General features: G+C 44.0%; 1 protein-coding gene across 3 annotated transcripts in view; it reads left to right on the top strand.

Annotated features, from left to right (window-relative positions):
* The window catches only part of LOC140196163 (polyhomeotic-like protein 3), a 179,104-nt gene that overhangs the window by 72,879 nt on the left and 92,401 nt on the right, over positions 1-13,824 (top strand). For all 3 annotated transcript variants that reach the window (XM_072254915.1, XM_072254914.1, XM_072254913.1), the window contains 2 exons: positions 3,799-3,861; positions 12,971-13,129. In XM_072254915.1, the coding sequence (XP_072111016.1) occupies positions 3,799-3,861; positions 12,971-13,129 (222 nt within the window). The remainder of the gene's footprint in view (positions 1-3,798; positions 3,862-12,970; positions 13,130-13,824) is intronic.

Below are 13,824 nucleotides of genomic sequence, written 5' to 3'. Positions count from 1 at the left end.
GGTGGGACCCAAGTCATATCGATCCTAGATGCCCGGAGTTCGGGAAAGGTGGTTTTCTCACCACTATACCATTGGCTTGTTAGCGAGGGGCTAAACAGTCTTGTTTTTAGAGATGACTAGTAAAAATGGGTTTAATATACATTAGTCCATAAGGCACAGGAGCAGAATTAGGCTATAGTGCCCATTGAGTCTGCTCTACCCTTCAATCATGGCTGGTTCTCATCCTCGTAACCCTTTAAACCCCCCCACCCCCTTTACCAATTCAGAGCTTAAATGTCTCTACCTTAAATGACTTGGCCTCCAGAGCCCTCCATGACAATGGATTCCACAGATTCACCACTCTCTGGTTAAACAAATTCCTCCTCATCTCTATTATAAGGACATCCCCTCTATTCTGAGGCTGTGTCCTCTGGTTCGAGATTCTCCCACTATAGGAAATATCTTTTCCACATCCACTCTATCAAGGCCTGTCAGTAATTGGTAGCTTTTGACAAGATCCCCTCTTCCTTCTGAGATCCATCGAGTATCGGTCCAGAGATGTCAAATGTTCTGGAGGTATGAAGTATTTTTAAAAGGGAATTCAAAGGATGAATTTGTTACAGAGAAGCATAGGAAGGAGGAATGGGAATAGTCTTTTCAGTGAATAGTCTTCTCTGCTCTGCCATTCAATACAATCCTGGCCAATCCTCCTTTTTAATAACTTACTCTTCCCCTCTACACTGGCAAGGATAGAATTTATGATCTATCCCTAATTGTCCTTGGGATGACCAATGTTTTGAGCGTGTTAAGGGAGCAATCTATTGAGACATCCAAGCAGAGGAATGCTTCTCTTTGAAAAATATACTTACATCGGTAGGAAGACTATGAGTGGCATGGTAGCATAGCGGTTAGTGTAACAATAATACATGCTGGCGACCTGGTTTCAATTCTGCTGCTGTCTGTAAGGAGTTTGTACATTCTCCCAGTGATCACATGAGTTTCCTCTAGGGCTCTGGTTTCCTCTCACATTCCAAAGACACATTGGTTAGTGGACTTATTGGTCACATGGTTGTAATTGGATTGTGTGGCCTCGTTGGGCTGGAAGGGCCTGTTATCATGATGTATCTCTAAAAAAGTAAAATTATTGCCCATCCCTCAGAGCATCTGGTGGGAAGGGAATTCCAGGATTAGACCATGAGATACTTAAGTAGGCTATTTGGTCCATTGAGTCTGCTCCATCATTTCATCTTGACTGATTTAAGACCATAAGACGGAGGGGCACTATTAGGCCATTTGGCCCATCGAGTCTGCTCCACCATTCCATCATGGAATTATTCCTCTCAGTCCTATTCTCCTGCCTTCTCCCCATTACCTTTGATGTCCTGGTTAATCAAGAACCTGTCAATCTCTGCTTTAAGTATACCCAATGGGTTGGCCTCCTCTGCTCTCTATAGCAATAAATTCTACAGTTTCACCACCCACTGGCTAAATAAATTCCTCCTCATCTCTGTTTAAAAGGAGCACCTTTCTATTCTGAGGCTGTACCATCTGCTTCTGGACTCCCCCACTATAAGAAATATCCTCAGCCCATCCACCCTGGATTAGATTTCCAGCAGCTAGGAAGGATCTGTTTCTAATTCAGGACTGTGTTGGAATTGGCAGAGAGATGGTAGTCAGTGTCATTCCCTTGCACGTGATTGTCTTGCTTGCTCTTTGACATAGCTTGGGTATGGGGTTTGTGAGGTGATGACTGGGAGATCTTGGTGATGTTACTGTAGTGGTCTTGTAGGGTCATAGAGGAACAGACCTTTCAGCCTACTGAATCCACACCAACCATCAAGAACCCACTTACATGTATTTCATTTTATTCCCCCCCCCCCCCACCAGAGTCATGTTGGGCACTGGTGTGGAGGGAGGGATTGATTAAGATGCTTGGGTGCAGGTGGATGGGAGTAGGCAGTTTAACTAGCTCGGCATGGGCTATCTGGGGCGAAGGGCCTGTTTTTGTGCTGTACTTTTCTATGACACTGTGTCTATCGATGTTGTGCCAATTAAGATAATAACAGTGATATAGTAATGTGAAGAAAGGAGATGGATGGCCACGGAGAACAGAAACGTGACCTTTGAGCCAAACTAATCCGTGCCAACCAAGATGCCCACCTAAGTGAGACCCATTTGCCCGTGTTTGTCCAATATCCTTTTTTGAATCTTTCCTATCCAGGTATATGCCTTTCAAAAGTTTTTAATATTTATTTAATGAGATCTGTGTGGAATAGGCCCTTCCAGTCCCTCGATCCACGCCATCCAGCAATCCCATCATTTAATCCCAGCCTAATCATGGGAAAATTTACAATCACCAATTAACCTACCAACCAGGATGTCCTTGGACTGTGGAAGCGTTGTGCTAGCCACTGTGCTATTCTGCCACTCCACAGCAGCGTAGTTGTAGAGGCAAGTACAGGGTGTTGTTGTACCTGGCTCTACTACTTCCGCTGGCAGCTTATTCCATGTAGGTACCATCCTCTATGTAATAAAGAAAGATGTCCTACAAGTTCCCTTTCAATCTTTCCCATCTCGCCTTAAACCTATATCCTCTAGTTCTTGACTCCCCAATCTTGGAGAATGATTGTCTGCATTCACCCTATCTATTCCCCTAACAATTTTGTACACCTCCTTAAGACCACTGCTCGGTCTTCCATGCTCCCAGGAAAAATGTCCTAGCCTGTCCGATCTCTTTCTCTAGCGCAAACCCTCTCATCCCGGCAGTATCCTTGTAAATCTTTTCTGCACCCTTTCTAGTTTACCTTCTTATTGCAGGGTGACCAAGACCAAACATAATACTTCCAAGTGTATTGCAGAACTGAAACATAACTTCCCAACTTCTATAGCCAGTGCCTTGTCTCATGAAGGCCAGCATGCCAAAAGCCTCCCTCACCACCCTGTCAGTCTGTTTCAACTTTCAGAGAACCATGTACCTGAACACCAAGGGCCCTACTGTTCACTGTGAACATCCTATCTTGAATTGACTTGAAAGTATGCAATGCTGAGGCTTTATAAGGCATTGGTCAGACCACACCAAGTATTGCGAGCAGTTTTGGGGCCCCTTTCGTAAGAAAATATGTGCTAGCATTGGAGGGGGTTCCAGAAGAGGTTTACAAGAAAGATCCCAGGAATAAAAAGCTTAACGTATGAGGAGTTTGATGTCTCTGCGCTTGTGCTTATATGGATGCCTCTTCTCCATATGGAGGGGAAGTCTAGGACCAGAGGGCACAGTGGTCAAAATATAGAGATGTTCCTTTTAGAACAGAGATGTGGAAGAATGTGTTTAGCCAGAGGGTGAAGTATCTGTGGAATTCTTAGCCACAGACGGCTGTGGAGGCCAAGTTATTGGGTATATTTAAAGTGGAGATTGATAGGTTCTTGATTAGTGAGGGCGTCAAAGGTTATGGGGAGAAGGCAGGAGAATGGGATTGAGGGGGATAATAAATCAGCCATGATGGAATGGTGGAGCAGACTCAAATGGCCTAATTCTGCTCCTATGTTTCATGGTCTTATGGCCTTTCCAAAACGCAGCACCTCGCACTAATCTGTATTAAACTCCATTTGCTAATATTCATCCAACTTTCTCAGCTGATCAAGATAATTAAATTGTGTTCAGTCTTGTTGGTTATACAGTATATATTCCAGCTGAACTTTGAAAATGTATTCATAATGAAGTCTTGGACGTCAGATGCAACGCTCTCATAACCAGTGTAAGCTACCAGAGAGCTTTTCCCCACTCTTGTCTGTTTCTAATGATTCTTCATACTGTGTTTTTAGGCCACCGGACGCCAGTCGTCTTCTCCTACAGGGAGCCAGCAATCAAGTGTGTCACAGACTTCTGTAAGTTACAGAGAATCCTCTCGATGTGATAGTATGGATACTGGCACTTTTCATCCTCACCTGCACTCTTTGAGGAAACTGTAGCTGGTTGGAACTTGGTTACCTTGACGCTCTGACCCTTATCGAGTGCTGATGCAAATCTGTGTGGAAAGCCAGGCTCGAAGAAGGTCTGTTGCCTTGGCAACCAGAGCATTTTAAAAAATCAGTCACTCCCTTGGCAAACAGTGAATGCACACGCTTTCATCCTGAAACATTGACAATTCCTTTCAAAGTTCAAAGTAAATTTATTACCAAAGTACACATATGTCGACATATACTGCCATGGGATTAATTTTCATGTGGGTATTCTCAGTAACCACAAAGAAATACAATAAAATCGATGGAGAGCCGCACACGAGACAGACAAACAGCCAATGTGCAAAAGACAACAAACTGCAAATACAAAAAGAGAGAAAACACAAAATAACAATAATAAATAGACAAATAAATAAATAAGCAATAAATATTGAGAACATGAGTTGTAGAGTCTTTGAAAGTAAGTCCATAGGTTGTGGAATCAGTTCGGTGTTGGGGTGAGTAAAGTTGAGGGAAGTTATTCCTCTGGCTGAAGAGCCAAAACCTGGTGGCATGAGTCCTGAGGCTGCTTTACCTTCCTCCTGACGGTAGCAGCGAGAAAAGAGCGTGTCCAAGGTGGTAGGGGTCCCTGATGATGGATACTGTACTCCTGTGACAACGCTCCATGTAAATCAAGTCAAGTCAAGTCAAGTCACTTTTTATTGTCATTTCGACCATAACTGCTGGAACAGTACACAGTAAAAACGAGACAATGTTTTTCAGGACCTTGGTGCTACATGAAACAATACAAAAACTACACTAGACTACAGACCTACCCAGGACTGCATAAAGTGCACAAAACAGTGCAGGCATTACAATAAATAATAAACAATAGGCACAGTAGAGGGCAGTAGGTTGGTGTCAGTCCAGGCTCTGGGTATTGAGGAGTCTGATGGCTTGGGGGAAGAAACTGTTACATAGTCTGGTCGTGAGAGCCTGGATGCTTCGGTGCCTTTTGCCAGATGGCAGGAGGGAGAAGAGTTTGTATGAGCGGTGCGTGGGGTCCTTCATATTGCACAGTGAGGGGAGAGTTTTACCTGTGATGGAGAAACAGTTAAAGCTTTATGTCCGAGACCTTCCAAGAACTCTAATGAACTTTCACTCCTAGGGCCTCTTATAGTGCCTATAAAAAAATATTTACCTCCCTTAGAAGTTTTCATGTTTTATTGTTTTACAGCATTGAATTACAATGGATTTAGTGTGGCTTTTTTGACACTGATCTACAGAAAAAGTCTCTTTCGTGAAAACAGATCTCTACAAAGTGATCTAAATTAATTACAAATATAAAACACAAAATAATTGTTTGCATAAGTATTCACCCACTTCAAGTCAGTATTTAGTAGCTGCACCTCTGGCAGCAATTACAGCTCGAGTCTGTGTCGATAGGTCTCTATCAGTTTTACACATCTGGACACTGCAATTTTTCCTCTTTGCAAAACTGCTCTGATTGCATGGGGACCGAGAGTGAACAACCCTTTTCAAGTCCAGTCTCGAATTCTGGATTGGATTGAGGTCTGGACTCTGACTTAGCCACTCCAGGACATTAACTTTGTTGTTTGTAAGCCATTCCTGTGTCGCTTTGGCTTTATGGTTAGGTCACTGCCTTGCTGGAAAACAGTTCTTCTCCCAAGTCGCAGTTCTCCTGCAGACTGCATCAGGTTTCTTTCTACCTTCACAAACTTCCCAGGGCCTGCTGCAGTGAAGCCTCCCCACAGCACGATGCAGCCACCACCATGCTTCAGAGTAGGAATAGTGTGTTTTTGATGATGTGCAGTGTTTGGCTTATGCCGAACATAGCGTTAAGTCTAATGGGAGGTGCAACGAGACCTGGGTGTCATTATACACCAGTCATTGAAAGTGGGCATGCAGGTACAGCAGGCGGTGAAAAAGGCGAATGGTATGCTGGCATTTATAGCGAGAGAGTTCGAGTACAGGAGCAGGGAGGTACTACTGCAGTTGTACAAGGCCTTGGTGAGACCACACCTGGAGTATTGTGTGCAATTTTGATCCCCTAATCTGAGGAAAGACATCCTTGCCATAGAGGGAGTACAAAGAAGGTTCACCAGATTGATTCCTGGGATGGCAGGACTTTCATATGAAGAAAGACTGGATGAACTAGGCTTGTACTGGTTGGAATTTAGAAGATTGAGGGGGGATCTGATTGAAACGTATAAAATCCTAAAGGGATTGGACAGGCTAGATGCAGGAAGATCGTTCCCGATGTTGGGGAAGTCCAGAACGAGGGGTCACAGTTTGAGGATAGAGGGGAAGCCTTTTAGGACCGAGATTAGGAAAAACTTCTTCACACAGAGAGTGGTGAATCTGTGGAATTCTCTGCCACAGGAAACAGTTGAGGCCAGTTCATTGGCTATATTTAAGAGGGAGTTAGATATGGCCCTTGTGGCTACGGGGATCAGAGGGTATGGAGGGAAGGCTGGTGCAGGGTTCTGAGTTGGATGATCAGCCATGATCATAATAAATGGCGGTGCAGGCTCAAAGGGCCGAATGGCCTACTCCACCTATTTTCTATGTTTCTATGTTTCTAAATGGTGGTGCAGGCTCGAAGGGCCGAACGGCCTACTCCTGCACCTATTTTCTATGTTTTCTATGAACAAAAAGTTCAATTTTGTTTTCATCAAACCATAGAATCTTCTTCCAGCTGACTTGAGCATCTCCAAAATGCCTTCTGGCAAATTCTAACTGAGATTTCATGTAAGTTTTGCCACTCTCCCATTAAGCTGTGACTATTGAAGCACCCAAGCAACAGTTATTATATGTGCAGTCTCTCCCATCTCAGCCACTGAAGCTTGTAACTCCTCCAGAATTGTCATAGGTCTCTTAGTGGCTTCCCTCGCTAGTCCTCTTGCACTGTCAGTCAGATTTTGAGGACGGTCTGCTCTTGGCAGGTTTATAGCTGTGCCATATTCTTTTGATTTCTTGATGATTGACTTAATACAAACCTGACATTCATTTTCTTGCAGGCATTCACAGTAAATAGAAAGAAACACAATAGAATCAATGAAAAACACAAAGGCAGACAATCAACCAATATTCAGAAGACAAGAAATTGTGCAAAATACAAAGGAAAAAAATACAATAATAATAAATAAGTAAATAAAACATATTGAGAACACGAGTCCTTGAAAGTGATTTCACAGGTTATAGAATCAGTTCAGAAGTTTGTCAAAGTTTTAGATGATGTTCCAAACCTTCACAAGCTTCAAAGAAAGTAGCAGTGCTGCAGTACCTTATTTGTGATGGAATTTACACGCTGGGCCATGGACAATTAAGGCATCCATTAGTCTTGCAAGACCATGGATCTGCGCCTGGAAAGTCTTCACTCTCCAGGGCGCAGGCCTGGGCAAGGTTTTATGGAAGACTGGCAGTTGCCCATGCTTCAAGTCTCCCCTCTCCACGACACTGATGTTGTCCAAGGGAAGGGCAAAGGCCAATACAGCTTGGCACCGGTGTTGTCTCAGAGTACTGTGTGGTTAAGTGCCTTGCTCAAGGACACAACACGCTGTCTCGGCTGGGGCTTGAACTCACGACCTTCAGATTGCTAGTCCAATGCCTTAACCACTTGGCCATGGACAGAGCCTCTGAAATGATTACACTGAGGAATTTAAGGTTACTGATCCTCTCCGCCTCTGGTCTCCTATATCATGGACCTCTGGTTTCCTACTCCTATAGTTAATAAATAGCTCTTTGATTTTGATGTCATTGAGTTGTTAGAGCACCATTCAGCCAAATTTTCAATCTTCCTCCAATGTGCTAATTCATCGCCACCTTTGATTTGGCCAATGACAGTGGTGTCGTCAGCAAACTTAAACATGGCATTGGACCTGTGCTTAGTACAACTAAGGATTTTATAGGAGCAGTATTTCTGGAGTGAAATGGACAGGAGATGTTCGCCACCAAATTGAACGGTTCATAGGAAGTGACCTTGCCTGTGGTTTTAACATAATCGAAGTTCATGTTCAAGGTATATTTATTATCAAAGTATGTATACCATATACAACCTTGAGATTCACCTTCTTGCAGGCAGCCAGAAAACAAAATAAACACAATGGAACCCACTAAAAAACACGCACAACAAAGACCATCAAACACCCAAAGTGTGAAAAAAGAACAAATCGTGCAAACCATTAAAAAAAAACAAATAACGCACAGATCATGAACTGCAAAGTCCCCAGCCACAGTGAGTTCACAGCCACAGAGCCAGTTCAGCGCTGCAGCCAGTCCGGGAGCCCGATGGCAACAGGCCACAGCCAGAGAGCCAGTCCGGCGTTGAGGTGAGTGAAGCCAGTCCACAAACCTGATGGATGCAGGCCACAGCCACACAGCCAGTTCAGCACTGAGGTGAATGAGGCCACTCCGGGATCCCAGTGACTGCAAGCCACAGCCACATGGCCAGTTCATTGTTACCTCGTATTCTAATGTGATTGCCTTTTCATGGGAAATCTTTAAGTGGCTGCTCCAAACTCTTGTGCTGCCATCTGATGGGAAATTGCGTTAATCACTTCGTGAGGACAGATGGATCACAGAATCACTGGTTAGGTTGGATACTGAAATGTCCTGGTACAGCTTCTGGGACTCAAATAAAGATGCTGCTCAGGGCAACTTTATCCTGAACTCTCAGTAGCTGCTGCTTCCCTGCAGGTGTCCTAACTCTCTGCTCCACAAATAAACTTTACCTCTTATTTATATATTTATTTTAAAATTTATGTTATTTAGTTTAGAGAATCAGCACAGTAAGAGGCCCTTTCGGCTTAACAAGCTCACGCTACCCACATACGATCAATTAACCTACTAGCCCTTATGTCTTTGGACTGTGGGAGAAAACTGGAGCACCTGGAGGAAACCCATGTGGTCACGGGGAGAAAGTACAAACTCCTTACGGACAGCGGCAGGAATTGAACCGGAATCACTGATGCTGTAAAGGTGTTACACTAACCACTTTGCTACCACGCCACCTGGTCTATTCCTCTTATAATCATATACACTATTATCTGCTTCTTATCCTCCTTTGTTCCAAAGAGAAAAGCCCTAGCTCACTCAAATAGTAGGAACTCGATGGGCCAAAGGATCTGTTTCCCTTTGGAGCACTGCTACACTACTGTGCCCCCCCCCCCCCCGTACTTCACAGGAAAGCCGTACTACGTTCTTAAATATATTGCCATATATTATTCCCATTTACAGGAGGATTTCTTCGTTTTTAAAGGTTATTACTTATCACTTAGTTTTTTTTTCACTTTGTCTGTTTATCAGATGAAAAGCTTCTATTTGTAGAGTGTCCCTCAGAAACTTGCTGCACTGAGTTCAACATAGTATTCCTACCCTGCAGTCATTTAATGGAGTGTGGGAAAGCTGTACAGTTCGGAGTTCTGGTAATACATAGCAAACCCAGCCACAGTGGACAGTGCACTACAGCAGCAAGTAGTGATGCTGCCTTACAGCACCAGGGACCTTGGGTTTGATCATTCATTGCTGTCTATGTGGAGTTTGCACCTTCTCCCTGACACCATGTGTGTATTATTTGAATGCTCTGGTTCCTTCTGACACCTCAAAGACTTGCTGCTTTGGGTAGGCCCAAAGACTGAAACGCTTTAGGTTCCTAGTTAGGGAGCACTGTCACAAGAAAGCAGCATCCATCATCAAGGACCCCCACCATCCAGGCATGGTCTCTTCTCGCTGCTGCCATCAGGAAGGAGATACAGGAGCTTCAGGACCCACACCACCAGCTTCAGGAAGAGCAGAGAGATCGCAGACTATTACAAGAAACATAAGTTTGTTATGGTAGGCGATTTTGACTTTCTTAGTAAAAGGACTAGATAGGATAGAGTTTGTCAAATATGTTCAGGAAAGTTCCAACCAGAAGTCCCTACGAGAACGCCTGTGATGCTGGATCTGCTATTAGAGAATGAGACAGGGCAGGTTTGTGTAGGTGAACACTTTGCATCTAGTGATCACAATGCCATTAGCTTCAAAGGAAATATATACACAGAAATATAGGTCCGGCCCGAAAGTTGAGGTTCTACATTGGAGAATGGTCAATTTTAATGGTTCCAGAAAGGATCTGGCAAGTGTGGATTGGGACAGGCTGTTTTCTGGCAAAGGGGTACTTGGTAAATGGGAGGACAAAAAATTTGACAGTACAAAGCTTGTATGTGCGTGTCAGAATAAAAAGTAAAGATAATAGTTGTAGAGAACCTTGGTTTTCAAGCAGTATTGGGGCCCTGGTTAAGAAATAAAAGGAGGTGCATTGAGGGATAAGGCCATAAAATGTAGGAGCAGAACTAGGCCATTCAGCCCATCAAGTTTACTCTGCCATTTCATCATGGCTGATCCGTTTTCTCTCTCAGCCCCAATCTCCTGACTTCTCCACTATTCCATCATGCCCTGACTAATCAAGAATCTATCACCCTCTGCCTTAAATATACCCAATGACATGGCACCCACAGCCGCCTGAGCAGCAGATTTCAGAGATTCGTCACTCTCTGGCTAAAGAAGTTCCTCCTAATCTCCGTTCTACAAGGATGCCCCTCTATTCTGAGGCTGAGTCCTCTGGTCTTGGACTCCCCCACCGTAGGAAACAACCTTTCCACATGCACTCTATCAAGGCCTTTCGACACTCGATAGGTTTCAATGAGGTCATCCCTCATTCTTCTGAACTCCAGTACAGGCCTAGAGCCATCAAATGCTGTTTGTATAACAAGCCTTTCAACCCCAGAGTCATTTTCATGAACCTCCTTTGAACCCTGTCCAATGTTAGCACATCCATTCTTAAATAAGGGGCCCAAAACTGCTCACAATACTCCATGCAAGGCCTCACCAGTGCTTTATAAAGCCTTGACATTACATCCTTGCTTTTATAGTCTAATTCTCTTGAAATGAATGCAAACATCGTTATTTGTCCTCCTCACCACCGACTCAACCTGCAAATTAACCCTTAGTGAATCCTGCAGAAAGCCTCCCAAGACACATTGCACCTCAGATTTTTGAATTTTCTCTCCATTTAAAATGTAGTCTATCCTGTATAAGATGTTGCAGAGTCCTAATTTGGAGTAGTGTGTGCAGTTTTGGTCATCTACCTGCAGCAAGGTTGAAAGAGTGCAGAGAAAATTAAGAAAGATGCTGTCGGGACTGGAGGACCTGAGTTATAAGGAAAAATTCAATAGGTTAGGACTTCATTCCTTGGAACATTGAAGGTTGAGAGGAGATTTGATAGAGGTATACAAAATTATGAGGGGTATAGATATAGTAAATGCAAGCAGCTTTGTGCACTGAGATTGGGTGGGACTACAAGTGGAGGTCATGTGTTAAGGGTGAAAGTTGAAAAATTTAAGGGAAACAGGAGAGGAAACGTATTCACCCGGAGGGTTGAGAGAGTGGTGAAATAGCTGCCAGTGTGAGTGGTGCATGTCAGCTGGATGAGGCCATGGAAGTGAAGGGGGAGGAGCACCAGAGAGAGCATCTGTAGATTTCCTCCTGTTTGACAATACTCACCAGTGCCTTATAAAGTCTCAGCATTACATCCTTACTTTTGTATTCTAGTCCTATTGAAATGCACATTGACGTCGCATTTGCCTTCCTTACCACTGACTCAACCTGCAAATTAACCTTTAGAGAATCCTGCATGAGGTCACCCAGGTCCTTTTACACCTCTGATTTTTGAATTTTCTTCCCATTTATAAAATAGTTTATGCCTTTATTCTTTCCACCAAAGTGCATGACCATACAGTCCCCTACATTGTTTTCCATCTGCTACATCTCTACCAAAGGAGGTGTAAGGTGCTACTTCCCTCCGCTAGCTTGCAGGTCACCGTTGGGCAAGGTACAGCACCAGCTCAGCAACCCCCCCCCCCCCCCGATCAGGGTCACGTGAAGTCATTGGTGCAGATGGTGGATGGTCGTATGAGCAGCAGGTACATGTTACAGGTCCTGATTATGAGACCACTTATGTCATGCAGACAATCTCTGAAGAGGATTAATAATGGCTGGCATCACCTGTCCAGAGGAAGGCAATAGTAAACCACTTCTGTAGAATTTGCCAAGAACAATCATAGTCATGAGACCATGATCACCCATGACACATGATGACGATGATGAATGAACTGTATGAACAGTAGGCAAGACAAGCTTTTCACTATATCTCGTACATTGATAATAGTAAACCAATTCCAATAGCATGGGCTGTGACCATCAAGATTGCTGTAAATCAGTATGTGGCATGACTAAGTTCTAACCTGTGGGACATCAGGAACCATACATTTTGGTCAGCATGGTGGCATAGCAGTTAATAGAGCACTTTTACAGCACCAGCGACCCAAGTTTAAATCTGCTGCTGTCTGTAAGGACATTGTACAATCACCCTGCGACCCCCATGGATTTTATTTGAGTCTCAAGTCTCTTTTCACGTTCCAAAGACATACAGGTTAGTAGGTTAATTGGTCACATGGATGCAATTGCTTGATGGCTCTGGGTCTGTACTCTCTGGAGATTAGAAGAATGAGGGGGGATCTCATTGAAACTTACTGAATATTGAAAGGCCTAGATAGAGTGGATGTGGAGAGGATGTTTCCTCTGGTGGGGGAGTCTAGGACCAGAGGGCAGAGCTTCAGATAGAGGGACATCCATTCAGAGCAGAGATCAGGAGGAATTTCTTTAGTCAGAGAGTAGTGAATCTGTGGAATTCATATATATAAAGCAGAGATTGATTCATCAGGATGTCAAAGTTTATGTGGAGAAGGCAGGAGAAGGGGGTTGAGGGGGATAATAAGTCTGCCATGATGGAATGGCAGGGCAGACTCGGTGGGCTGAATGGCTATTTCTGCTCCTATGTCTTATGGTCTAATTTGGCAACTTATGCTCATTGAGCTGGAAGAGCCTGTTACCATGCTGTACCTCCAAATAAATTAAAAAATAAATTTGATGTTCTTTACTGGTTCAGTGAGATGCTCGATTCTAATGCATTTCTCGGGGTTCTTTCACGCAGATTAATCTCTCTCCCTCCTCCGCCGCTCCTCAGCTGATGAGCCGCAGCCAGAGCGCCAACACCTCGGCCAGTGGGATTACCCAGCAGGCCATGTTGCTTGGCAACACCACCCCAACCTTGACAGCGAGCCAGGCCCAGATGTACCTCCGGGCCCAGATGGTGAGTGGCATGTGACAACGCAGACACCCGTGAAAACCACCCATCTGCAAAAAGAAGTGGCAAGAGTTCGTAGCCTTTTTAATCCTTGATCTCCATTGGTCTAGCAACCCAGAGTCAAAATCAGGTTTATTACCCCTGACATCGGTTGTGAAATCTGTTGTTTTGTGACAGTAGTACAGTGCGAGCCGTTAAAATTACTTTAAATTACCATAATATATCGAAAATAGGTACTACTACAAAAAGAGAGGTTGGAATCTGGAATATACTGCCTGAGGAGGTGGTGGAGAGAGATGCTGTCGTAGAACACTACAGCACAGAAACAGGCCCTTCAGCCCATCTTGTCCAACTATTATTCTGACCAGTCCCGTTGTCTTGCATCCAGACCTTAGGCCTCCATATCCCTCCTATTCATGTACCTATCCAAATTTCTCTTAATGTTAAAATTGATCTCACATCTGCTGGCAGCATGTTCCATGCTCTAAATTTCCTCTGAGTGAAGAAGTTCCCCTTCATGTTCTCCTTAAACATTTCACTTTTCACCCTTAGACCGTGATCTCCAGTTGTAGTCTCCCTCAACCTCAGTGGAAAAAGCCTGTTTGCATAAACCCTGTCCATACTCCTCATAATTTTGTATACCTCTATCAAATCTCCCCTCATTCTCCCATGCCCTGAGGAATATAGTCCTAACCTATTTA

The sequence above is a fragment of the Mobula birostris genome, chromosome 4 (assembly GCF_030028105.1).
Source record: "Mobula birostris isolate sMobBir1 chromosome 4, sMobBir1.hap1, whole genome shotgun sequence".
NCBI classification, from domain to species: Eukaryota; Metazoa; Chordata; class Chondrichthyes; order Myliobatiformes; family Myliobatidae; genus Mobula; species Mobula birostris.
The sequence above is the reverse complement of the archived record's forward strand: the minus strand, read 5'-3'. Positions and strand labels throughout refer to the sequence as shown.